Below are 26,279 nucleotides of genomic sequence, written 5' to 3' on the forward strand. Positions count from 1 at the left end.
TTAAGAATATGATGAAGAATTTACTACCATATATTGAGATATATTATAAAGCAAAAAAATTATAATATTGGTCTAGAGATAGAAAAATAGACCATTGCTGTGAAATTGAGATTGCAGAAATTGAACAAGCCATATTTGGAGACTTGATACATAACATAAATTGCATTATAAACTAGTGGGATTTCTCCATAAAAGATGCTGGAAAGAATGGTTACCTTTATACAAGAAAATAAGTTCAGATCCTTACTTCACACCCTAATTATTAACTAGATAAAAGGGAATTAGATTTAACATTTAAATGTGATAAAGCAAAGCGTAAAAACCTTTAGAATAAAAAATAGGAGAAACCTCTTTAGGAAACTGAAATGTTTATACCATGAAAGAAAAGATTGCTACCTTTACCTGTGTTGAAATTTACATTGTCTATACATCAGAGGATGCTAAAAACTAAGTTACATCCCTACCTAACATTATGAAAGTACTTAACCAGAGATACATAGACTCCAGACAGTATTGAACTCTTACACATCAAAGAGGAAAAGATACAATCCAATGGTGAGAACACAACCACAACAATGGATAGAAGTGATATACAAAGCACGGAGGAAGGAACTGAGATAGTTATAAACAAATAAAGAGAAACACAGAGGAATGAACATTAAAACACTATTGAAATACTATTTCTCATCCATAATAGAATCAAAAATAAACTTCTATGATTGGCAAAGATGTGGAACAGTGGGAAGTCACAGTCTGAATGAGTATGGAGATATATATATATATGTATATATACTCACACAGTGGCACAAGGGAACATGTACAGGAAACATGGTAGTCAGAAGGAAAAGTGGAGTCAACATATATTTCCAGCTAGCCATAAAAGATGAATAATTTGTGGTACATTCATGCAATGAAATGCTGCATGCAATTATAATACATATACATGTGTCAAAATGGATAAATCTCATAAACATTATATTAAAAATAAATGGAACTTGAAAAGCAAGCACAAACAGCAAAACGCATTTATATAAAGCTTAAAATAATGCAAAGATACTATGTATTGCTATATGTGTTAAAATGTAAAAACATGTACAGTATAGAAACAATGAACATCAAATTTGGGGTGGTGGTTGCCGGGCAAGAAGTGCAGCACTACGTATGGCGTCGGCCTTACCTTGGTGACGCACGGTGGCAGACATAATACTGGAGGCCACCGTGTGGCTCTGTGACTTGACTTCTGTCTATAAAATGGAGATAATGAGTATCACATATGTTACAGGGTAAATGATCTAGTTTATACAAAACACTAGGACAATTTCTGGCATATAGCAAATACTATTTAAGTCTTTACTTTCATTATTTTGTGAGGAAAATATAACAGCATTTGAAGCAAATGGCAAAATGTTAACATTTGGTAGAGTTTGTAGTACATACAAAGGTACATATTATATTATTTGTACTTAAATTATATATTCTTGATTTTTTAATGTAAAAATGCAATAAAGATAAGTGGCAAAACAGGAATATCATGGCACTATGTACAGTGACTAAAGGGTAATAGCTCTAATATATATTTATAGATAATTTTTAAAAGCAAACACCCTAATAGAATGATAAGCAGAAAATATAAGTAGGAAAATTTACAAAAAAAAATACAAAAATTAAAGAAATGGCCAATGAAACAAACATGTCCTGTTGAATTAGAGGAGGTAGTACAAATGGAATACCCAGTATTAGCACAGTGAGACAGTTATGTTCATCTGCTGGGACTGGTTAGACCTATCCATGAGCATCATTTAGCCATGTACCAGAATCTCTGAAAAAGATTGGTGACTATACCATTCCACTTCCAGAAACCTATGCTATGAAGAGAAAGGGCACATTATTTTAAGATAGGTATGTAAGATACTATTTATTATGGCAATGTTTTTAATAGGGAAAATGCCTATCAGAGAATTGGTTAAACTAGTTATGGTATATCTGCACAGAGGACCATGACTCAAGTGTTAAAAATTTTAAAGAAGAAAAATGACAGTGAAGATGGTATTTAATTAGCATGGAAGGATTTTCACAGGGTATTACTTTTTAAGTGTGGGTTTACAGTGTGTAGAGTATGATAGCACTGCAGGCATATGTCAAAGTTGAGAGAATCTGGGGCTCCCCAGATGGTCCTGTCTCAGGGAAGCCATAGCGCTGCTGGTGGGCCTCCCGCCAGAAGGCAGGGGAAACAGGTCTCTATGCCCAGAGCCCTGCCTGATGTGCATCTGCTTGTATCTGCAGCAGCCCTGCTCAGGTCTGGTGCTCTTGGCCAGTCTCAGCAGCTGAGATAGATGTTGCTGATGGTAACAGTTATCACCCTCATACAGGGCATCCACTTTACATCCATCAGCTGTGACACGTGGGAGCTCCTATGGAGTTATTGGTGCCCCCCCCCCCGACACACACACATACAGGGACATTCAAGCCTTGGAGAGATGGAGAGACTGGCCTAACACCACACAGTGGCAGACCCAGCTTTGTACTCCGGGCTACCATTCTCTGCAGGTCTGAAAGTTTAAGAGGCATGTCCAATTCACAGCCTGTGGGCCACTGGCCCCCTTTCTTATTAATGTTATAATAACAAATATAAAAATACGAAGCTCGGCGTGGTGGCACACACCTGTAATCCCACCACTCTAGGAGGCTAAGGCAGAAAGATCACAATTTTTAGTTCAATTTTGGGCAGTTGAGTGACTTAGTGAGAACTGGTCTCAAAATTTAAAAATGGCGGGTATGTGGCTCAGTGCAAAGAGCCTAGGTTCAATCTCCTCTCCCTGAAAACAGGAGTTTTGTTGCTTATGTACATTCAGTGTCTTATGTATTTTTTACATGGCCCAAGACCATTCTTTTTCACTCAGTGCAGCCAGGCAACCCAAAAGGCTAGACAGCCATCTGTCAACGCATGGCCTTAAAACCTCAGTGACTCTGTGAAAGGAGCAGGTCCCATACCAGACTTCAGGTCCTTCTCAAGCTTGTCTGCATGTTAGAGTCACCTGACAGGTCCTTAACACTCTCTGCCCCAGAACTGCCTTCCAGTCCAGTTTACCTGGGATCCCACGACCCAGGTGTTGGCAATTTCAGGATTCCCTAGGTGATCCCAGAGTGCACCTGCTCCAAAGAAGCACTTCTTAAACTGCACGTGGCCTGGGAATCTGGCCAAAGCACAGATTCTGATTCATTCTGATTGCTGATCCCAGTGAGGGGCCACGGCCATCCCTGTCTTCGACTCCCATATCTTCCTGGCTGTTGCAGGCCTGGCACCGTTCCCAGAGGCACCCGGTCCTCCCCGCAGCTGTCCCCTCCAGAAGACCCTGCGTGCCTCCTCCCTGCCCTTCAGAACAGCCTCCAGCTCTTCACCATGGCCAAGAAGCCTGTGTACAGCCCCTTGGCCTCGCGCCAGCCTCGTCCTCACTAGACAGCCCTTCCTCTGGCCCTGGGCCCCCTCCCCAGCCCTTGGCACTCTTCACAGCAGCTGGCTGTGGTGATGGCTGCCAGGTCCACCACACCACAGACCCAGGCCAGGCAGCTTGGGACTCATGAGTCAACAGGCCAGGCACGGCCCAGCCTCCGTGATCTCTGGAAGGCCTCCAGGAGAGAGGGCATGCTCTAAATCTTGGAGACTGCACTGGCTCTCCTGATCTTGAAAGCACTAATTAGACTCCAGAGAGCCACTTCATCTTCTGGTGCCTCAGTTTCCTTACCTGTTATACAGGAACAGTTATGCTTTCTCCACTGGGCTATTAGACAGGTTAAACAAAACAACACAGGTGGAGAATTCTGGCCCACTCCTTGGCACATCGTCAGCTATTGAGAAACGCTGGCTGGTTGTTATGGTGGGAAAAGCCTAGCTTGTGATAATGAGTGAGAGCTTTCCAGGTAGCAGGTACAGACACTGAGGCACACGTACCAGGCATGTTTGTGGGGAATGTGTGGACTTTGCATAGAGAGGAGCACTTCCCATGGAGTGCCCTGTGGGAAAGAGTCTGGGGCTAGGTTATCGCCCACCTCAGCTTCCCCTGCTGCAGGAACCTCTGGAGCTGGAGTCCCTGGAGACCCCAGGCTGCTTCTGAGGGCCAGGCTGGTGCAGTGCTTGGTGAACAGGTAAGAAAGCTGGGGGCATCAGGCTGGAGAAGAGAGCCATGGCTGAGCAGGCACCGCAGGGAGCCGAGGTGCAGTCAGAGCTGGTGGTCCCGGAGGAAGACCCTGCCAGAGCGAGTTGGGAAGCAGGGTGTGCTTGCTGGCCACGGGGTCTCTCCAGCACACACTTCAGGACCCTGATTCCTGCTCTCTTCTTAGGTCTTCACAGGGATCTTCACGGCAGAGATGACCTTCAAGATCATTGCCCTCGACCCTTATTACTACTTCCAGCAGGGCTGGAACATCTTCGACAGCATCATCGTCATTCTTAGTCTCATGGAGCTGGGCCTGTCCCGCATGGGCAACCTGTCAGTGCTGCGCTCCTTCCGCCTGGTACTGCTGGACCCACTGCAGGGGGTGGAGAGGGGAGCTGGGCGCACCCTTCTCAGGTCACCACTCAGTCAGTCTTGTTTCGATCTGTCATGCCTGAACCCCAAAACCTTGTGCAAGTGCTTGTCCCTTAGTGCCTGGCGCAATGCTGGTGGTATCCAGGAGGCTGGTGTTTCTCCATCTCCATTTCATAGATGAGGAGATCAAGGCTAAAAAATAAAATGAGTTTCCTAAAGTCACATGGAGGTAACAAGTGGAACCAAGTCTACCAACGGCTCATCTAGGGCTCTGCTTGCTAGATAGGCATTTTTAAACTAATGCGCACACAAATCACCTGAGGATCTCATTCAGTAGGCCTCGGGTGACACCATACCACACTGGGAGCTCCACAAGCCTCTGAAGTCCAGATAAGGGGCTGGAGGTATGTTCAAGGAAGGCTGCTCAGAGCAGGTCCTGAGCTCCATGAATGGTTCCACTGGGGGATGTAGGAAGGCAGGCTGATGGCACAGTAAGGAAAGCCTAGACTATGGGCTCTAATCCCAACTCAATCACCATGAGGGGTTGGCTTCTTAATTTGTAAAACAAGGTAGTCGTGGTGCCAACTTCCTATGGTTATTGGGGGTTCTGGAGGAGTTCATCCATTCCAAACACAGACCTGGCACATAGTAGGTATTCAGTAAATACCAAGTACCTGCCCCCTTTCTCCGTGAAGAGATGGTTTGAGCTGGCCTGAAGGATTCCTAATGGGGACAGGCCTATGAGGAAGGATATTCCAGATTGGGAGAATCTATTGTGCAGTTCCTGGAAGTGAAAGGAGCCGGGTAGGAGGCTGACGTGGGAAAAAAGAGAGCGTGTGAGTTGGAGAATGGGTGGAGATGTTGACCTGATCCCCAGAGCAGAGTCCAGTGAGGCCACTCTCAGACTGTGTGGAGAAACCAGAGTGTGTGCTCTTCCAGAAATGGGGAGAGGCAGCTACTGGTGACCTCAAGGCTTTCCTGGGCTTTGAGGCAGAGGTGCAGAGGGTAAGGGTGTCTGTGGGCAATCGGAACCAAAGCCCCTCACGAGGCCCCTTCCTGTTCCTCCCTCACCAGCTGCGGGTGTTCAAGCTGGCCAAGTCCTGGCCCACCCTGAACACACTCATCAAGATCATCGGGAACTCAGTGGGGGCGCTGGGGAACCTGACGCTGGTGCTGGCCATCATTGTGTTCATCTTTGCCGTGGTGGGCATGCAGCTCTTTGGCAAGAACTACTCAGAGCTGAGGCACCGCATCAGTGACTCAGGCCTGCTGCCACGCTGGCACATGATGGACTTCTTCCATGCCTTCCTCATCATCTTCCGCATCCTCTGTGGCGAGTGGATCGAGACCATGTGGGACTGCATGGAGGTGTCTGGGCAGTCGTTGTGCCTGCTGGTCTTCTTACTTGTTATGGTCATTGGCAACCTTGTGGTGAGTCAGCCAAAGGCCTCACAGATACACACTCACCCACCCATACTTCCATCTATCCACTGGCTTACATTTCCTTCTGTCCTCTCACTCCGCCAGCCGTCTATGTACAAAACCATCTGCCCACGCATCCATCTCTCAGCCACTCATCTACCCATTCTTGCTTCTATCCACCTATCCATTTATCCACCCCCCGTATATGCACTTATCATTAAACCATATATTCACTTACCCATTCATTCTTCCATCTATCTACCCATCTGTACTTCCACCTCACCAGCTATCTGTCCACTTCCCAATCAGCCACCACATTCACTTTTCCACTAGTGTCTACTCAGTTATCAATTCTCCTATTCATTTATTTACTTTTTCACCCAGTCCTTCATCCATTAACCCCATGTACTTATTCACTCATCCATCCATTCATTTATTCATTCATTCATCAACCACCCATCTATCAAGCCCATCCATGCACACACACACACAAACACACACATCTACCTATTCATCCATCATCCATCCATCCCCCACTGTCCACTCACCCATCTGCCCCTCCACTCATTCACCTACCCAACCATCTACCAACCCACCCATCCATGCAGTCATGGACCATTCCCACCCATCCAGCTAGCTACTCTATCACTCATTAACTCACCCATCTATTCGCTCACTTCTTTTTTAATCACTATAGGGCACTGAACCCAGGGCCTCACACCTGGTAGGCAAGCTGTCTACCATGGAGCTACATCTCCAGCCCTACTCACTCTGAACTGTATTTTGCTTACTCATTAACTTACCCACTTATCTGGTTATTTATTCATTATTTACACATTTTTCATTTATTTATTGACTCACCTACACATCATTTTATTGTCAGTTCAGCTTGAAAGATACTTGTTGAGCCCTTCCCTGCTGCATGCAAAACATCATGCCAGGTGCTGGTGGGTACATAGGGGTAAACGGGGCCCGCATCCAGCCTGACCCTGCTTACCTAGAGACAAATGGAGATGGGAAGTTCAGACAGGCCTGAAATCACCCTCAGACTGGTCAGAATGACCAGCACCATCGAGGTGCTGCTCCCCTACTGCTCCCCTCCAGTTAGGGAGACCAAGGAAGGCTTTCTGAAGAAACTGCCCTGAGAAACAGGTAATGCCAAAGGATGAATGAGCACAGGGCCAGACAGGTGGAGATCCTGGTGGGGCGGGGCCAGAAAGAGCTTTTTGTGTCATCTTGAGCAGCTGTGGTGAGAGTCTTCTCCTGCTCTTCCATCCTGAGGGGCCAGGCCTTGGCTCCTGTGGCCACCTGTCTGTCCCAGTGCAGGTATCTCTTGCCTTGTATCTTTACAATGTGCAGAATTCCAGGGATGAGAGAGATCAACATCTAAATGCCAGAGAAGGGGCCTTAGGAAGAAGCAAGTTTGAGGTGAGTCAGTGGTTCAGGCATAAGTCAGGGTCCCCTGTGGATGTGCAGCCACCTTCCTGGACAGACAGGTGTCCCATACCTGCATGGTCTGGCATACAGGGTCACATCAGCACAGAGAGAGGTTTCAGATCCGCTTTTGCACCCTGCTGTGGGGTGAGAACTATGGACTGCAGAACCAGAGCTTTTCCCCAGATCTGCCTGCTTTCACTTCCCGGGAACACTAGCCAGGCCAGGCTAGGCCAAGCAAGGGTCAGGCCCTCCATTCCCCAAAGGAACAAGGACATCAGAGCACAGTGCTAATAGAACCCAGCTCTTGGCCAGCCTCACCTCCTCTTCTGTGCCTTCAAGCCCGCTGCCCCGGGCTGGAGCCTCACTTAGCTCTGGTGTAAGGTGGGGCTGCCAGACTGTTCTAAGCAGAAGGCAAATGTGTGGGGCTCTCAGCCCAGGCCAGACCAAGCCCCCGACACACAGGGCCCTGCCATTTCCGAGCGGATCTGCCTGGGGAGGAGATTAGAGGCTGCTGGAGGAGGGGAGCTAACGCCAGCCCACGCAGCCCCTCCCCGGCCGCCTAGGAATTGGGCTGCTGCCGGCAGTGGCAGCGTGGGCGGAAGCGAGATTGCCATTGAAATGGGAAGTGATGATCAGGCAGGGCTGGAGAGCAGTGCATGATTGACGGGGAAGCACTGGAAGAAGCTGAGCTTGGGAAGCGAAGGACAAGGGAGGCCTGCAGGTCCTGTGTGGGTGGACAAGACTGCCAGATGTCCTTTGCTGGACCCAAGACTCTTGAGATTGAGGGACATGGGGCCAGACAAGGCTGAGGGCTGCAGGGGAGGGTCTGAGAGCTGCAGGCACAGAGGAGGGCCATGCCTGGTCCTTGCAGACAGCGGTCAAAGGCCAGGCCAGAGGTGTATGCGGACAGCAGCTCTGATTTACATCACATGTCTTGCCCCACAGAGATGACAAAGAGGAACTGCCTGGTGTCAAGAGTGGTCATGTCTCCCAGAGATGGTCTGGACCACCTGCTCCTAAAGCTTCCTGTATCAGCTGTGTAACCATGTGTTACTGTTTAAGCCAAAGGCCTGTGTCTAAGGCCTGACTCTCCCACTTAACCCTGCTTGCATCAGAATTCTTACTCTCAGCTTTCTGCCAGGGGTGGAGTCCTGGTGAGGGCATCGCTGAGGGGCTGTGAAGCCAGAACAGGGGCTCAGAGTGGATTTCCAGAAATAACTGTGTGCCCCTCACCAGCCACTCTGTTGCAGAGACCCAGTTCAACTGCACTCCCCGCAGGGACACCAACCCCACCGCAGGGAGGCTGTGACCCTGCGCTGTCAGCCTGGCCGTGCTCTCAGTCGGTCCAGTCCCATGGGGATCAAACCAACTGCCGTTTGCATTCACTCTCTGCAAGCCTAGGAAGCAGACCAAAACCCAGCCCCTTTCACACAGCAGACACCCTGCTTCTTAGCAAAAGCTTCACGTGTGCAGGATGTTTTGACGACAGTGTCACAAGTCCCTAACCCTAGTAAGTACTAATTTCAGGAAAGTGCTGTGTCTTCTGGAACCTCAGGACCCTACTCTGCTGCTCTGACCTCTGCAGCAGAATGGGCCATGGAACCAGGGCTGACCCTGGCACCAGCCCCAGGCCCCCAACCCCAGTGCCTGCTCCCACACACAGCACCCCTCCAGGTGGCTTAACAAGCTGGATACAACCACCTCTCTGTGGCCAGCCCCACAAACAGCCAGACATCTGAGGGCCTCTTGTGCCCTCCTGGCCTCTTTACCTGCCACGACCTCTTCTCTGCTCAGTCCCTTGTGTCTCTTTCCTGGAAAGAACAGTCAGACAAAGGCCAGGTAGACAGTGCCCGGTAGCAGCCCTGGTCTCTGAGCAGAGAGCCGCTCTGTGGGGAGCTCGGAGACAGATCTCTGCAGCTGCTGCCCTAACAGTCATGTGCTGCCTTCCCCAAAAGGCCCCTAATGCTGTGAGATTCTGCCTGGTTCCAGATGCCCTATCCCCTGTGCCCACCCTGACCTCATTGCCCTATTACTCCCGAGGCGGCAGAAAGAGGTGAGGGAGACGGAAGGTCCATGTGGAGAAGCAGCTGGCACCTGACAGGCTCTGCCCGGCTCTGCACGGCTTTGCCAACCCTGCGCGGGGCCTGAGCCCCACCTCCAGCCTTTGACACTGAAGGGGCCCAAGATGGGATATGAGGGACCTGGCTCCAAAGGTGCTTGATTCAGACTATCTAAGCCCCGGGGAGGAAGGGTTTGAATATGTTTCTCTTGTATAAACAAATCCTCCACATTCAAGAGAACAAGGGCTTGGGTCAGGATGAAAGTCCAGGGCCCTGGCTTTGAGCCTCAGAGCTGTTTGTCCTGGGCAGTGCTCAGGGTCTCTGTCCTCAGTGTCCCCCCGACAGAGCTGAGGCTGGTGTGTGGCCTGGCGCGGTGCCTGAGTGAGCCGACCCTGTCCCCCACAGGTCCTGAACCTCTTCCTGGCCTTGCTGCTCAGCTCCTTTAGTGCGGACAACCTCACGGCCCCTGACGAGGACGGGGAGATGAACAACCTGCAGCTAGCCCTGGCCCGCATCCAGCGGGGCCTGCGCTTCCTCAAGCGGACCACCTGGGACTTCTGCTGTGGGCTCCTGCGGCAGCAGCCTAAGAAGCCTGCAGCCCCAGCCTCCTGCAGCCAGCGGCCCAGCTGCATGGCCAGCCCCAGTTCCCCGTCACCACCAGAGGTGGAGAAGGCACCCCCCACCCGCAAGGAAACGCGCTTTGAGGAGGGCAGGCACCCTGGTCAGGGCACGCCCGGAGAGCCAGGGCCTGTGTGTGTGCCCATCGCTGTGGCTGAGTCAGACACAGATGACCAGGAGGAGGACGATGAGAACAGCTTGGGCACCGATGAAGAATCCAGCAAGCAGGTGAGCCATGCCCCGTGGAGCACTGCTGTCCAGGGCCCTGGCTCCCACCCCTACCCGGCTACCTCAGCAGCGGAAGAGGTACGGAGGGGTGGGGTGAATGCAGAGGGATGCTGAGGCCAGCTGCTGTCCACTCATGCCCTGGCTGGTCATGGCCAGCTAGTTGTACAGACAGGGAAACTGAGGCATGGCAACAAAGAGACTTGCTAGGAGTCCTTGTGAGTCTAGAGCAGAGCCAGGCCCCCTGCCCTGACCACTGTTCACATCCAGGCCAGGCAAGGTGGAGTGTCTCCGCGTGGAAGGAGTGTGGTCCCCTGACCTCTGGACTGCCCCTTCCCCTCCTCCATGCCTGAGGCTAATTCTGTGATTTAAAAATAAGCATCCCTAAGACGGAGGTGTCAGAGACTGCACTATCTTATCTCTCAACCTGTTATTTTTAACACTTGGGACCAGAGTCTGGACGAAGCAGACAGCCTGCCCTTCAGTGTTCTGGTGGCTGGAACTGGGCTCCAGAGGCTTTTCCTGGGTCTTCAGGTCAAGCAGCCGTCCTGTTCTCTCCTGGGCGGCCAGCTGTGGAGAGCAGCGTTCCCATGCCGTGGGTGCCGCCTCCCTGGCCTCCCTGTGGTCCCAGAGGCCAGCCCTGCACTTGTAGTGAGGAGGTGGGGCTGCGTCCACTGGGGGAGGGGTGTGCAGTGTTGCCAAGAGCACAGCTTCCAATTATCTCCGGCCCAGGAGTGGAATTCTGGCTGCCCGCCTCTCCCTGCCCTTCTCCAGCCTGTTGACTCTGGCTCCCTGGGGCCAGCACGGCGAGTGTGTGTGTGTGCGAGTGTGTGCGCGTGTGTGCGTGCATATGTGTGTGCGTGTAAACCAGCATGCCCCAGCATGCCTTGGGAGCTCCTGGGGGAAGTCAGCATGGCCCTCCGAAGGGAAGTTGGCACTGAGCTCACAAATGACACAGCCAGCATGGTGCAGCCACACCCTTCCCGAGGTCTCGAGATGGGATTCATGCCAGGCTAGTTGGGGCTTTGGCTGTGGGGCCTGTGCTTAGGGCTACGGGCAGCTCCCACCGTCTACTTGGGCCCTGGGCTGAGCAAAGGGGTCCGCAGTGAGATGGAAGCGCAGAGAGGCAGGCAGTCTAGGCGGGCCCTGGAGACCTTCCAGCCGGTTATGTAGGCCAGCTCATGGGCTGGCGTCTCTTCAGCAGGAATCCCAGCCTGTGTCTGATGGCCCGGAACACCCCCGGGAGCCCAGGGCCTGGAGCCAGGGGTCAGAGACCACCTCCTCTGAGGCTGAGGCCAGGGCGTCTCAGGCAGACTGGCGGCAGCAGCAGAAAGTGGAGCCCCAGGCCCCCGGGTGCGGTGAGGTAATGCACGCCTTTGTCCCTGGAGTCTGCGGGCCATGCTGCTTGGGTGGGCACAGCTGCAAGAGGTCTCAGCATACCCCTGTATTTGCTGGTGGGAGCCACCGCCGCCGCCACTGTCACAGGAAGCATGGGGACCCTCTGTAGAGAGGAGGGTGGGTGCCCATCCTGATGGGAGAGACGGTGCCGGGCCCCTGTGGAATGGGCTGTCCGGGCGCTGGTGCAGCACCCACCTGACACCTCTGGCTTCACCCTCACACTCTGCTTCTGTGCTCTTGTCCTGTTTGGCAAGTGTTTGTCCTGTGCATCCCCTACCAGGGAGCTCGAAGACTTCCTAGCACACTGGTCACCAGTTGCTTCTCTACTGCACTAAAGCAGAGGCCACAGACCAGAGCCCTTCCACCCGAAGCCTACTGTAGGGATTTATTTGGCCACAAGAACGTCTTACTTTAGCCAGGTGGGGGAGTGCACACCTGTAATTCCAGCACTCTGGGAGGCTGAGGCAGGAGTATTGCAAATTCAAACCCAACCTGGGCAATTTAGTTGGAACTTTTCTCAAAAAGAACATTTTTTAAATGGACTGGGGGGATGTAGCTCAGTGCAAAGGCCATGGGTTCAATCTCTAGTGCCAAAATTTAAAACTAAATAAGTTTTACTTTGCATTAGATAACACCCTTTCAAACTTCAGAGCTTTTCTGTGAAAATCTGCATTTCTTACTTCTCTTTAAAATTGGAAGAGGTGCCACGCCCTGCGAGAGGAGCCGGCTAAACTGTGGGCGCCTTCCTGACTGCGCTGCTGCTCTCAGATGTGCCACAGGGCCACCTGTCCCTCCCTGTCCGGCCCAGAGCTGAGGGACGGTGGTGGGACTGACTGTGCTGCCGGGCTCGCTCACATCATGCATGTGGAAGCGGAGGCCGCCTGTTCACAGTGCTTGGTGATGCCTCACAGCTGCACCCCACTCCTCAGCACAGAGCTGTGACTCCCCCCTGGGAACTAGGCCCAGGGGATTCTTCGCTGTTGTGGCCAGTTCTGGGGCACAAGCCTAGCACAGTCATCGTCCCAACTGTGCCGGCCAGCACCTCCCCAGGGTGGTCTGACCCTTAACCACATGGGAGCAGGAAGGTGGAGAAAAGACTGGAAAGTTTCCAGAGAGGATGTGGGTCTTTGAATGAGCTGTGTAACTGCTTCCTTTCCTCGAATCAGTTTATTGTGAGGCCTTTAAAAGGGAGAGAGAAGTGTACTGGAGTTGACCCTGGGAAAGGACTCTCATCTCACCCGGAGTAGGATCCTGTGATCTTGTCCTCCTACATGGCATCTCCAGGGACATCAGAAAAGCAGCATAAAGACCTCCTCCGCCTCCCCTTTCCTAGCCCAACAGGGCTGGGGAGAGAGGAGCTAGAGCCCTCAAAATGCCGTGCCTCATCCCTGTCCAACCCAGCAGCGGGCTCTGCTTTCCCCAGAACCAGGCCTTTCTCGTCAACCTCAAAAATGGAAAAGCTGATGTGGAGACATCAGTGCAGGCATTCATCAAGGGAAGGCCAGAGGACAGCCGTGCCCAATAGTTCAGTCCAGCCAGCTCCAAGCAGGGCCTGGAGCCAACCGAAGTAGAGTTGGACCTGGCTGGAAGCAGAGGAGGGACTTCCTTTCTTCACACAGTGCCTTCCTCCACACTTGCCTTCTCGCTGGGCTCCCTGGAAGCAGAGCTGGAGTTGGGAGAGGGTCAGGGGTCGCTGTGTAGATGACTTGTTGAGGAAGTGCTTCTTAGGAGAGACCCCCTAAGGAAGTGCCAGGAGCAGATAAGGGAAGGGAAGACCTGAGCCTGTGGGCATCTGGAGCCAGCTCAAGGCAGGAGCCGGCCCTCTGTAGTCCTGGGGCCTGCCGAGCCTTGATACTTGCAGAGCCTTCTCCCAGGATGGCAGCTCCCTGTCGAAAGGGGAGTTTTCGGCAGGAGTGATCACCTGAGCCAGCCAGGCATGGGTACTCTGATCCCACAATAGAGGGAACCTGCACAAAGCAGCAGCAGTAGCCACTGCCCACAGGTGACACACACAGGGTACACCTGTGTGGGCGATACGCATGCCCCTTGCTCATAATCAGTGATCAAGGTCTAGGCAGCTGTTATGGTTTCTATCTGTGTGTCCCCCCAAAGCTTCAAGAGGCCATGGGGCAGGCTTTTAGTCTGAATATGGGTGTGAGAGCTGCACCCACCCGGGAGTGGATAGTTTGCATATGTAAGGGAGAGGAAAAGAGTGCTTCAGGCCATTCTTCCCCCATTCCGCCCTGGTGTGGGCTTGTTGCTTAGCTTTTGCTGTGTTCTGCGGACATGAGCTGTAGCTCTCCGCCATGTGCCAGTCTGCCTTGTAATCTGCCAAGTACGGACTGAAACCTCTACAAACTGTAAGCGGAAATAAACCTTTCCTTCCTTAATCTTGGGCGTCAAGTATTTTGTCCCAGCGACGAGAGAAAGGTAACCGAGACAGCAGCCAACCCTGTGTGGCCAGAAAGGGCAGGGTTCAGCACCTCTCAGTCTTAGGCACATGTGTCACAGCAGCACCCACGGAAATTGGGGGAGAAGCATGGGTGGTTGCCGGCCTGTTTTCTGCATGCCCACCTTGCTGCTCTGTGCGCAGCGATCCTGGTTCTGACTCTGTTCTGGATGTGTCCGCGTCCCAGCATGCGTCCCTGTCGCTGCCCCACATCTGCTTGTCCCCAGACAGATGCACCCATCCCAGAGCTCTTCAGAGCCCTTCACACACCCACATCGCAGTCCTAACCCCAGCTGACCAGAACCATGGACATAAGAACCCTGAGGTCAGCCTGGGCTTGGTCCCCACTGGGCCAGCCTCTGCAGCAGGCCCCTGCCACCTACCCCAACCTCAGATTCCCTGGGTGTGCCATGGAGGACGATGTGGGCTCCCCAACTCCTCCCAGGTACTTTGATTAATGCCCTCACCCTTCCTGCTCTCTGCCATGCCCACAGACCCACGAGGACAGTTACTCGGAAGGCAGCACGGCAGACATGACCAACACCGCAGACCTCCTGGAACAGATCCCGGACCTCGGCGAGGACGTCAAGGATCCAGAGGACTGCTTCACTGAAGGTACCCCCTGGGCAGACCTCCGCCCCAGCCCCTGCACCAGTGCCCCTCAGAGGGGACAGGAGGACCAGCAGCTCCTGAAGGCCCCAGGATCATGTTCACCCCCACCTGGAACCTGCCCTCTCTCCCCAGTTCTCTGTGACACTAGGTCTCCATCTGCTGTGATGTGGTTGTGGCAAATCAGGTGAACAGGGCTTGACAGCTTAGAACAGCAGCACCGTGGACTGGTGGTACTGGATAATGTGTGCCACAAGTATGTGCCCCGCTGCTGCAGGGATGGGGCCCGACTCACCCTGCACCACGAGGCTGTGCACACTGGAGGCCCTCGGTAACACCCAGGGTGGATGTGGTATGTGGCCATGTCGGTGACTGACATCTTCTATGAATTGGTGGTTCATTTCCTTTCATGTGGCATGGCAGTCGGAGTTCTCACTGAGGGCTCTGCCCTTCCCAAGACTTGGAAACTGCAAAGATGGAGAAGACACAGGACAGAGTACCCCAGAGTTCCTGAGCATTTCCTCAGGGAGCAGAGAAAAAGCTGGGGCCATGTCAGCCCCAGTCTTACCTCTGCCCAGACCTGCCCAGGCTGTCCCCCTGCTCACTGGGTGCTTAGTCCATCCGGCTGTGTGTGTGACCCCTGTGGAGAGTGCCCTCTGTCCTCCCCACACTGGGCTGGCCCACCATGTTACCCTGTCTGCCACCCCATTCCTCAGCCATTCCCTCAACCAACCAGATTTCTGCCATCAGATAAGGCTATTCATAAGGGCCTGAGCTGGGCCTGATGTCCCCCTTCCCCATAGGCTGCATCCGGCGCTGTCCCTGCTGTGAAGTGGACACCACGCAGGCCCCAGGGAAGGTCTGGTGGCGACTGCGCAAAACCTGCTATCGAATTGTGGAGCACAGCTGGTTCGAGACGTTCATCATCTTCATGATCCTGCTCAGCAGCGGAGCACTGGTACCCTCCTGGGGATGCAGGGCTGGGAAGGCTGGGCAGGAGGTGGGAGGAGGGCAGGGAAAGGAGGCCTCCAGCTGGAAAGCCGGGTCAGAAACTGGGCCAGAGCCTCTGCGGGAAATGTGCTCTCCGGGGCCCTGGAGCAGAGTGCAGCTCACAAGCTCTCAATACCCACAGCATTTATGGAGGCCAGAGCAAAGGCCGTGTGCCCAGCCCTTTTCCTTGTTCCATGAAGAGGAAATGCTTTGCCCTGGTCACTAGCCTCCGACACTGGAGCTCTGGTGACACACCTAGCCACAGTACACCATATCAGGCCTTCTGTCAAGTCGACATAACATGGTCATAACTGATGACCGTACTGGCTCCACTTAGTCCGTGGGCTGGAGGCTGAGCCATGTTGTTCACACACTGTCGCATTTAACACCCACAACAACCTTTGTGGGGATGTTAAGTAACTTGCCCCAAGTCCCACCACCAGATCTGGCATTTGAACCCAAGCAGTCAGATTCTAGAGTCCTTTGCCTTGACCTTCCATTCGTTGCATGGTTCTTTTCTTAGCATTTCTGTGTCTGGCCCTATAAGCCATGGAGAACAACAGACACAGTAGACCACACCCCTGGCCTTAGGGCCTCCAAGCATAGCTGGAGAACCCAGATTCCCCAAGTATTTGAGATGTCACAGATTGGCACAAGAGAGTTGAGCATGAATGGCATGGAGAACTAGGGGTAATGAGTAGGAGGTCAAGGAGACTCCCTGGGGGAAGCAGATAAAGCTGGACTCCAGAAGACAGGGAGGTTGGTTGAGGCTAGGAGGGGCAGGGAAGCCTCCAGAGATGCTCCAAGCTTTCAAGCACCCTGCACGGATCTGTCAGAACCCTTCTAGGAAGAGATGGGACAGCCTGGAGAAGGTTCTGGAAGGTGCTAGTGAGTAGAGAAAATGGAGATCAAGGAGGCAGAAGAAATGGAATAGTGCTTAGCCCATGGGAGGAAGCCCATGTTGTTGGGAAGCAGGGAATAGGGAATCCTTTGGACCACAGAGTGGGAAAGGGGCACTTTGACCAAAAGCTCTATGTCTCCACTCCATGCAGCCTCTTCCTGCGGGGCAACCACAAGGAGGCCCTGCAGCTGTCCCTCCTCAGCTCTGGAGCTCTCCCTCTCAAACTCCAGGCCCTCCCATCCCACTCAGCGCTGCCCCTCCCCTGGTTCAGGGTAGGCCTGGAGCCATGACTTGCAGGCCACCTGCTGTTTTACCATTGCAGCCAGAGCCAAATCTGTGTGTTTCAAAGAAGGATGATTTGACAATATGTTAACAAGTTTTGTTTGGAAACAGCCACAAACAAGGGCAGCCAAAGCCATTTAGCCTGGGCTGTGGAGGAAACTCTCAGCCTGGCATAAGTGAGGAGGAGTTTTGGCAAGCGTCTGGTGAGTCTAATCAGGATAGACAGCCAAGAGCTGTTTTAAAAACCTAGTCAGTGATATATTGAGAAAAAGAAGTCTGAGTGTGTTATTTAAAGTTGTAAACTTGTTTAACAGAAAGCAAACTATACTCCTTCCAAATTGCGGAGGGGAAAAATTATTTCAGGAAAATAGAGATCTTATAACACAAGAGAGAAGAAAAAAGAAACAAGAAGCATAAAATTAGAAAACAGAAGATAATATGACAGAGGTAAGATTGAATTTGCTTTAATAATAAATATAATTGGATGAAATTATCTTTTAAAAGAAAAGACTTTTGAATGGATTTTTTCAAAAGTCAGTTATATGTTCTTATTAGCAGAAGCAGATGTTGAGGTTACCTGCCTCTCAGCTACCAATACCCAGGAGACAAATGTTGGTGGGAAGGAATTAGGATTATTCCAGGATGACCCTAAGGAAGAGAGAGGGCTCACTTCTCAAAGTTTGGGAGGTGCCAGTGGTTGATATTGGATGTGGAGGAGACAGAAAGGCTGCAGGCTAGGCAGGCTCTTCTTCAGCCAGGGCACGGGTCTCCCAGGACTTCACAGTGGATTTCAGCCTCCTAAGACTCGTAAGTGAGAAACACAGCACAAAGACATCTGAATTCCGTGGATCTAAAGAAAATTTGAGCAGCTAACATCTAAGTGGGCCTTCTCTGCATCTTAAAGATTAGGGATGATGGCAGGGCAAGGGAAGGGGACCCAAAGGACAGTTTCAAGCACCCTCACAAATCACAATATGACTTGGAAATGTTAACCGTGAAATAGTTATACAGATGAATATCCCAATGCAAAATGCTTGGGACCGGGGAGGTTTCTGATCTTGGAGATTTGGGGATCTGAGAATATTTGCATACATTTTTTCAGTTGAGCAACGCTAGCCCAAAACCTGAAGCTTTATATTTCATGTCCACACTCAAAACATTTCAGATTTTGGTGTATTTCAGATCTGGGTTACAGATCCTCATTCTGAATCAGGTGAATTCAAACAACAACAAAAATCAGTATTTTTTTTTTTTTTTTTTTGCTGCTATTGTTTATTAATATTAAACAAGGTTGAATTAAGGTAAAAAGCTTTACCACTGGATGGGATCTGCAGAGGACCCCTAAACAGGATAAGGACTTCACCTGGGCCTGAGCAGCTTCTTGACTTATTAAGAAAACCATTTCAGGACATATTGGTGAGAGATGTGGGTAGATTTATTAGTCAGAGTTAGAGAGTAAAACAAAATGGGAAGGAACTTCAGCTTGAGGCATTGAAGGGGGCACAGCTTTAAGAGAGAAGATCAGACTGGCCCATTAACAAAGGAATGGATGGATCCATCAGTCTGCCTAGAGTCTGGTTGATCATTATCTCAGTTCCGGTTTTGCAACAAGGCTCTGGTGAACAGCTCAGTGCTCGGGAAAGGGAGCAAGTCCTCCTGGAGATGACTGTCTGCCTGGGCCAGCCTCAGGCCTGTGGAGGCTCTGCTGGAATCCAGGTGGATGTAAGTTTGGGCAATGACTAGCAACTTCTGGGCACCCATTGGTGATTGAATGTCCCTGTAAATCTCGTATCTTGACACCCTCAATCTTAAAGGAAGGTTATATAAATGTAGGACCAGTCAACCTTGTACGGCCAGCCTTTACGCCAACACTTTTTAAATGATTGACATCCCTACATGCAGAGCTGAGTAACAAAGGCAGACAGACACCAAATGAAGGTCAAGTTTTGTGTTGAGCTTCCATAGGCCCAAGTGGAGGGTCACTTTTTTTGTTTTGTTTTATTAGCAAAAGCAGCTTCCAAGACCCTGACTGCCTCAGTTGAAAACACAAGTCATGCCTCTAATAAGTAACAGGTTAAGGGTTCAGGAATTTGTCCTCTGTCCCAATGGTGGTCTCTGTCTCAGCCTGAGATTAAAAAATGAAGGTCCAAATTATACTAAAAAATAACCATAATGAATATTTCTTGGGACTGCATAGCACTTAAATATGTGAAGCAAAAACCACTGTGGGGAAAAAAAAAGAAGAAACTGACAACAGTACAAATAGTACTAGGAGATTTTACCATGATTCTGTTAGTTTGTGACAAATTAAATAGAACAAGACAATGAAAGACCTCAAAATACAGACTGTTAATAAATTTAATCCAACAATAATAAAAATATTAACTAACACTTGAGTAGCATTATGTGTCAGATACTGACTTAGATGTTTTATAAACTTTAACTCATTTAATTCTCAAATAATAACACCCTCTGAGATAAATACTGTTATTAAATGAACTTTACAGACAAGCAAATCTCATCAAAAATAGGGGCTGGTGTTGTAGCTCAGTGATGTAGCATTTATCTAGCTTATGTGAGGCCTGGGTTCAATCCCTAGCATTAGAAGAAGGAAAAGGAAAAAAGAAAAAAGAAAAGAGAGCAAGAAAAAGAAAGGAGGTAAGGGGAGAGGAAGGGAGGGAAAGAAGAAGGTTAAAAAACAAAATGAAAAAGTCATTCTTGAACAGACTTTGCGTCAAACAAAAAAAAAAGTTTTGTGGTAGGTTCATGGATCTTCAGTAAATAAATAAATGAACAAATAAATATACAATAAAGATGGTTATTCATGGACCAATACTTACAGTATGCTGTAAATCCAAGATCATGATTCAAACAATTCTGTCCACCTTAGAGACAATAAGAAAATAAGAAAAGAAAAATACAAGTAAAGATTGAAGTGCCTGGGGTTAAAAATTGGAATAAAAGTTTTAATAATGCTGCATATGGGATGCAGTCAAAGCTGTAAGAGGAAAATTCATAGATACTTTTATCAGTAAGTAAAAAGGATGTAATAAGTTAATAACTCAAGAAATTGTAAATATAACTCAAGAAATTATAAATATAACAACATGATAATCATATAATTGGTGAAATGAAACATAAAATAATGAATTAGAAAATAAAGGGTAAATTTATATAAAATTCTAAATTTAATTCGTTCAAAAATGAAAACAATCAAATAGATAAAACCACTAGAGCTAATTTCTCACATCCCAAAGGATCTTCCACATTCTCAAACAAGAAAATAATTTCAAATCAATCCTGTTTAAAATATACTAGTATATGAAAAAAGATGAAAGTTTATAAATCATTCTTATTAGAAGTAATGTTGATTTTAAAAACTTAAAGTAGGTCAAAAGGAAAATAAAAGGTCAATCTTTATACTCCATACTTGTGATAGAAAAAAATCTTGAAAATAATACATGCAAATAGTATTCAGTAGTACATTTAAAAGATTTAATATATCATAGTTAGTTATATTCTAAAATGTCAGTATGATGCCATATTCAGAAATTTATTTATATGAATAGGACAGATTTTTTCAAAACATATAATTATTTCAAGGAATACCTGTTTAAAACTCTGGTAAAATGAAACAAAATCTATTTTTCTTACTTTAGTGAAGAACTCTCAGATTAATGTCTATCATCAGGAGCGTAGCACTTGGGACATTTTCATTAAAGTTAGGACTATGAAAAGGATCATTTACCTGCTCTTTAGCTGTTGCTCATTATTTAATAAGAGTCTTTTAAGTACTAAACAGTGTAATTAATCAAGAAAAGTAAACACATGGTATAAAAATGGGAAAATGGAAGAACTGAAATCAGTACAATTAGTCAAATATAAGTAAGTGCAGGATTTAAAAATAATAGAAATTGGGGCTAGGGATGACACTTGTAGAGTGTTTGCCTAGCATGTGTGAGGCACTGGGTTCCCTCCCCACAAAAACCCAAAAAAACAAAAACAGAAAGAAAATATTTAAAACATTATTTAACCAGTTATGAAATAAGCATACAAGAAATTCTCATGGTAACTGCTGTGTTTTGCTTTTGTTTTGTTTCGTTTGTAATACTGGAGATTAAACCCAGGGCCTTTGCACTAAGCTACACTCCCAGCACTTCTATTTTTATTTTATTTGAGAAGGGGTCTCATAAAGTCATAAGATGACCAGGTTAGGCTCAAATTTGCAGTCTTCCTGCTCCAGCCTCCCAGGATGCTGTGATCACCAGCATCTGCCACCACATCTGGCTTGTTACTGTTTTATAGTAACAGAAACCATTTAGTCATGAATAGTATTTCTCAAATATTCCTGACACTGGAAGCATAAAATAACTTGGAATAAATACAGTGGTGCCTCAGTTGATTAACTTAATTCTTTCTAATTCTGATTGTACACCATCATTCTGGTCATAAACCATAATGGACAAGAACCAAATCAAATTGTCCCATGTCAACATTAAACCTAACCATTGCATTTGAGGAGGAAAGGTTTATTTCACCTCCCAGGTTGTAGACGTTTCAGTCCATAAGGCAAGGCAGCATGACAGAAAAGAAACAGTCCATGGCAGGGCAGGCAGGAAGGAGCAAAGCTATGAGCCTTCTAGACTTTCATATCATCCAGGCTACAAGTCACCCACACCAGGGTGGAGCTTCCTGTTATCTACATCCAGAACTGTTAATTCCAGTCAGTGGGTTATTTTAGTTATCACATGCCCTTAATCCATATTCACACACCCCATATCCAGCCACCTCTGAAAAGCCCCACCTATGAGCATATTAGGCTTTAGGGGAATATCTAGATACAAGCCATAACAAATAGCCATAAATTTCCAACCATATTTTGAGCATATGGGATCAAACATTGCTGAAGTTTGTCTGAAATATTGCAAAGAAAAAAAAAAAAAAGGTCCAGGGAAATGCACATGATATTAATTCAGGAGCAGATAACATCCGAGCCACATGCCAGGAACTGGGGGGGTGGTGGCTTTGTGGTATAGCTCATGCCTAGCATGAACACAGTGCTGGGTTCTATCCCTACACACACATACACATATGTACAGGGCTAGAACAGATTTAAGTAAATATAAAATGGAGTATATGATAAAATTGACTTCTTATCAATGGATTTTAAGTAAATTATTTAATGAAGTATTAAAGTTTATTAAAATAAGTACTTTATCAAAATACATTTCAGTTTTAAAATTGTAATATAAAACAATTAAATGAAAAACCTTTTTTAAAAAAAGTTTTGTACTGGTTTAGTTGTTTTGTTTTTTTTTTCCTAGCTTTGGGATAGGCAAGGGGCTTTTTTTCTTTTCCTCTTTCTCTCTCTTTCTTTCTTTCCTTCTTTGTTTCTTTCTATGTGGTCTCACTATGTAGGCCATGTTCTCTTTGAACTTGAGATCCTCCTGCCTCTGTGTCCCAGAGTGCCTGGACTATAGGTGTGTACCACCACACCTGGCTGGAAAGAGCTATCTTAATATAACACCAAAGATTTTACTAAATTAAAATGTAACAAGTGATGTAACTATATTAAGGGGTATAATAAATGATAATGAAGTATGGTAAGCAAAAGCAAACAAGATTTAAAGGTACACAACAAACTAGCATAAAATTTAGTTTAAAAAATGTTCCCAAATATATCAGACTCAAAAATAGGCAGAGGATGTGAATGAGTAATCACAAAAGGGACACTGCACGTGCCCAGGGAAGAGCTGTGCCATTGAATGAGATAAATTAAAAGGTAACAGAGTACAACTTCAGCTCATTGGCCTGGGCACAGTGGAAAGGAGCAGCAAGGCCAATGTGGCTTGGTGGTGAGGAGGGCCCTGCTCGTGCTCTGTGGAGGGAACATAAATCAGCATCCTCTTCCAGGGCCCTGTGCCCTGCCTGTACCAAAAGCCACCTCTGACCCGACACCCAGCTCTAGAAATTTATTCTCCACAAGTGCCGACACATTATTATGCATCCCTACATCATTTCTGCTTGGGATAAACTGGAAACAACAAAAATGTGCTTGCTAGAGCTATTAGCTGAATAAATAGTAGCATCCACAAATGTTGAAATATCATGCAGCCTTTTAAAAGACTGATCATTGTGACTGTATATATTCACATCATCCAGAGAATAAACATTCACAACAGATTGTTGAAAAAAGCAATTTGAAACCAGATATTCAGAGTCTCTTATAAAAGTATGTTGTGTGTGTGAGTGCAAATGCATTTGCACACCCACACTCATAGTGTCAAGAACAGTATTCACCTGCATGCTAGCAGTGCTTACAATAGTGTCATGGAATTAGAAATGCTAATCTTTTATAATTTCTATATTTAAGGAATATAGAAAAAATTAAATATTTTTTGTAGGAAATACACATTTTTATTTAAGGAACATTTATATACACATACATACACGCACACCTACTTTACCTTACTGAGCTCCCAAAGTCCATGTAGGGACCTAAATTACATTGTTGTGCTATCTGCACTGACCCAGTCAGCTATATACGGGGTACCTCGGTTCATAAACACTTTTGTTTGCAAACAATTTTGTTTGCAAACAGAAGCCTTCGGCAGAATTTTGCTTTTGTTTTCAGTTGCTGCATTGGGTGACAGACACAACTGTGACTGTCTTTTCCACACGAACCCGAACGTGGCTGTCTTTTCCAGAAATTAAGTACACGCACCGAGGCACCACTCTATATTACCTATGCCTCTGCAGTGCATCCCCAGGCACTGTGAGCTGCCCTCACTCTTGGTCACTGTAGCTCACAGAGGCCCTGAAGTCACAAGAGAGGCCCAGGAGGGGCAGGAGGAGGCTGCCCCCTTGGGAGCTCAGTGACGTGTTCAGTTGCCTAGACAGGGACCTAGGGATGCTTGGGATGAGAAGTGACTTGAGGAGCAGTACAACTCTGAAGACAGGGCAGCAGGGCATCTCCCTGTTGGCTCAGGAATAGGGTGGTGGCAGGAATAAGCAAATGGGGACCGGCTTACAACCTCTAGCATTTTAAAGACTTTGACTCCTAGATTCTGAGGATTACCAGAGATTCAACTTCATCTAGTCCTATATTTCCTAATCTTCATCTCTAAAATCTTTCTGTGTGTGTGTCTGTGTGTGGAGCTAAGGATTGAACCCAGGCCCTTTGCACTCAACTACATCTGCAGCCCATTTTTAATTTTTTATTTTGAGACAGGATGTCACTAAATCATTAACTTGCCCGGGCTGGGCTCACTCTCCACCCTCCTGCCTCAGCCTTCCAAAGTGCTGCGATTACAGGTGAGCAGCACCACACCAGCTCCCCTTTCATGACCATGTATTTATAATTCTACTATAAACCAACTCTCGCAGTTTTTTTGCAAAGGGAAACAGTCATTATTATAATTGGAGGCCATTATTAGTTCCTGTGAAAATTAGGTAACTGTTTAAAGAGAATGAACGCAAAGACCATTTTACACTGTGTTGGGCAGAAAGGAGTGAGTCAAGCCTGCTTGCCCTCTCTCTGGGTTAAAATGGGATGTCCACCTCTTTGAGAAAGGTTAACCTTAGAGATGCCAGCCCAGAACTTGCACTAACATGAAGGGAGAGTGGTTTGCTTGCTGCCCTGTCCCTCTGCCTATTGTTAGGGCCACTTCTGACTCAAGGTGGGAGGGCAGCCCAGTCCAGCCCTGGCCGGGGAGGGCTCCTGGCACCTCTGTTCCCACCTTCCTGGCTGCACTATTGTTAGACCCAGCACCTCCTGCAGGACCCAGGACACTGTGTCCACCTGTCTGCCTTGCCCGTAGGCCTTTGAGGACATCTACCTGGAGGAGCGCAAAACCATCAAGGTGCTGCTCGAGTATGCTGACAAGATGTTCACCTATGTCTTCGTGCTGGAGATGCTGCTCAAGTGGGTGGCCTATGGCTTCAAGAAGTACTTCACCAACGCCTGGTGCTGGCTGGACTTCCTCATCGTGGATGTGAGTGTGGGGACTCCTGGATGGGGTGGGGCCTCAGGGTCCCCACTGGAATGAAAAGGAGAAACAGGAGACCTATCTCCAATCTTCAGAACCTGTATTTAGAGCAGAAGCAAAAGCACCAGGGAGACCAGGACCCTTGCTTTTGGGAGAGATAGTACAAAAGCAATTCGGGCCAGGTGTGAGCCTAGGGGGATGAGGGGCTCCCCACTTCCAGGTGGCCAGAAGAGGAGGTGGCAAACACACCTGTACTGCAGCCCTCCCCGCAGGTTACTGCAGAGTGTCTCAGGCCAGCCAGCCCAGCCAGCCAGTGCAGGGGCTCCGAGCCGCACTGGGGGACCAGATGAGAATCCTGGGGAAGCGCAAGGCAGGCTCAGGGAGAAGGTACAGTCAGGGAGGACACAGCTGGTGAGGTCACCTGTGCAGGAGGGAAGCATGGCTGGCCTGGGCACCACATTGGCAGGTGCAGTGGGAAGCCCCCAGCCCAAGCCTCTCAGGCCCCAGGATGCTGCGGACGCCATGCAGGATGAGTGCAGGGGTCCTGAGCATGGGCAAGTGGGAGCTCTCAGAGCCATTCTCACCGAGGGGAGGGCCAAGGGGGGTCACAGTGAAGCAAAGTGTACAGAGGGCTCCAGTGTACACACATCTGCGGGCTCCCACATGCAGCCCAGAGCCTGGGTCAGGGCCTGCAGGCTGCAAAAGCCTTTCCAGAAGGTGCAAGTTTGACATGGGCTCTGCACACCAGAAGGGGGACTTGCTGTGATCACAGGGTAGCCTCATTCCCATGCCCTCCGCCCTAAGCAGAGGCCAAAGGGAGGGTCTCAGCCCTGGGTAGAACTGGTTTCGATGCAGGCCTGGGCTAACACACGTGGGTGGGAGAGAGGTCCTCAGACCATGGGGTCCTCAGCAGGAGAGGCTGCATGGCCTGGAGAGTGTGCAAGAGACTCAGTCCCAGGTCCTTGGGCCACCATTTGGGACCTTTATCACCTCAGTCCTTAGATGAGGGGTATAGTATGGCAGGGGTTTGAGAGACAGGCTTCTAGATGCCCGTGGTAGCCTGGCCCAGCCATTGAGCCTCCCCCAGGTGAAGGAAGGACCCCGGGGCTCCCTGCCCAGCTGCTCCTGCAGTTTCATGGGAAGTTCGGACTCCTGAGCCTGCCCCTCTGGGCAGGGCAACAGAGGCTAGGAGCCCCAAGAACCTGCCACCATGGGAAACTCAAGCCGAGGCCAGGTAGGGAAAAGGACAGTGCTTGCTACTCAGGGCATCAGGACAGGCCCGTGGAGAAGCCACTGAAGTCACCACAAGGAGGGGCTTGCCCATTGCTGGGCAGAGGAAGTGGATTTCTTGACAGCAGCCATGTTGCCCAGGAA

General features: G+C 48.9%; 1 protein-coding gene across 8 annotated transcripts in view; it reads left to right on the plus strand.

Annotated features, from left to right (window-relative positions):
• The window catches only part of Scn5a (sodium channel, voltage gated, type V alpha subunit), a 75,903-nt gene that overhangs the window by 34,547 nt on the left and 15,077 nt on the right, over window positions 1–26,279 (plus strand). For 4 of the 8 annotated variants that reach the window (XM_005386579.2, XM_005386578.2, XM_005386587.1 and 1 more), the window contains 7 exons: window positions 4,339–4,512; window positions 5,601–5,957; window positions 9,851–10,291; window positions 11,490–11,651; window positions 14,630–14,750; window positions 15,548–15,702; window positions 24,738–24,911. In XM_005386579.2, the coding sequence (XP_005386636.1) occupies window positions 4,339–4,512; window positions 5,601–5,957; window positions 9,851–10,291; window positions 11,490–11,651; window positions 14,630–14,750; window positions 15,548–15,702; window positions 24,738–24,911 (1,584 nt within the window). The remainder of the gene's footprint in view (window positions 1–4,338; window positions 4,513–5,600; window positions 5,958–9,850; window positions 10,292–11,489; window positions 11,652–14,629; window positions 14,751–15,547; window positions 15,703–24,737; window positions 24,912–26,279) is intronic. The other 4 variants (XM_013515220.1, XM_005386580.2, XM_005386585.2 and 1 more) reach the window with 2 other exon arrangements.

The sequence above is a fragment of the Chinchilla lanigera genome, unplaced genomic scaffold (genome assembly GCF_000276665.1).
Source record: "Chinchilla lanigera isolate Chin_1 unplaced genomic scaffold, ChiLan1.0 scaffold00026, whole genome shotgun sequence".
NCBI classification, from domain to species: domain Eukaryota; kingdom Metazoa; phylum Chordata; class Mammalia; order Rodentia; family Chinchillidae; genus Chinchilla; species Chinchilla lanigera.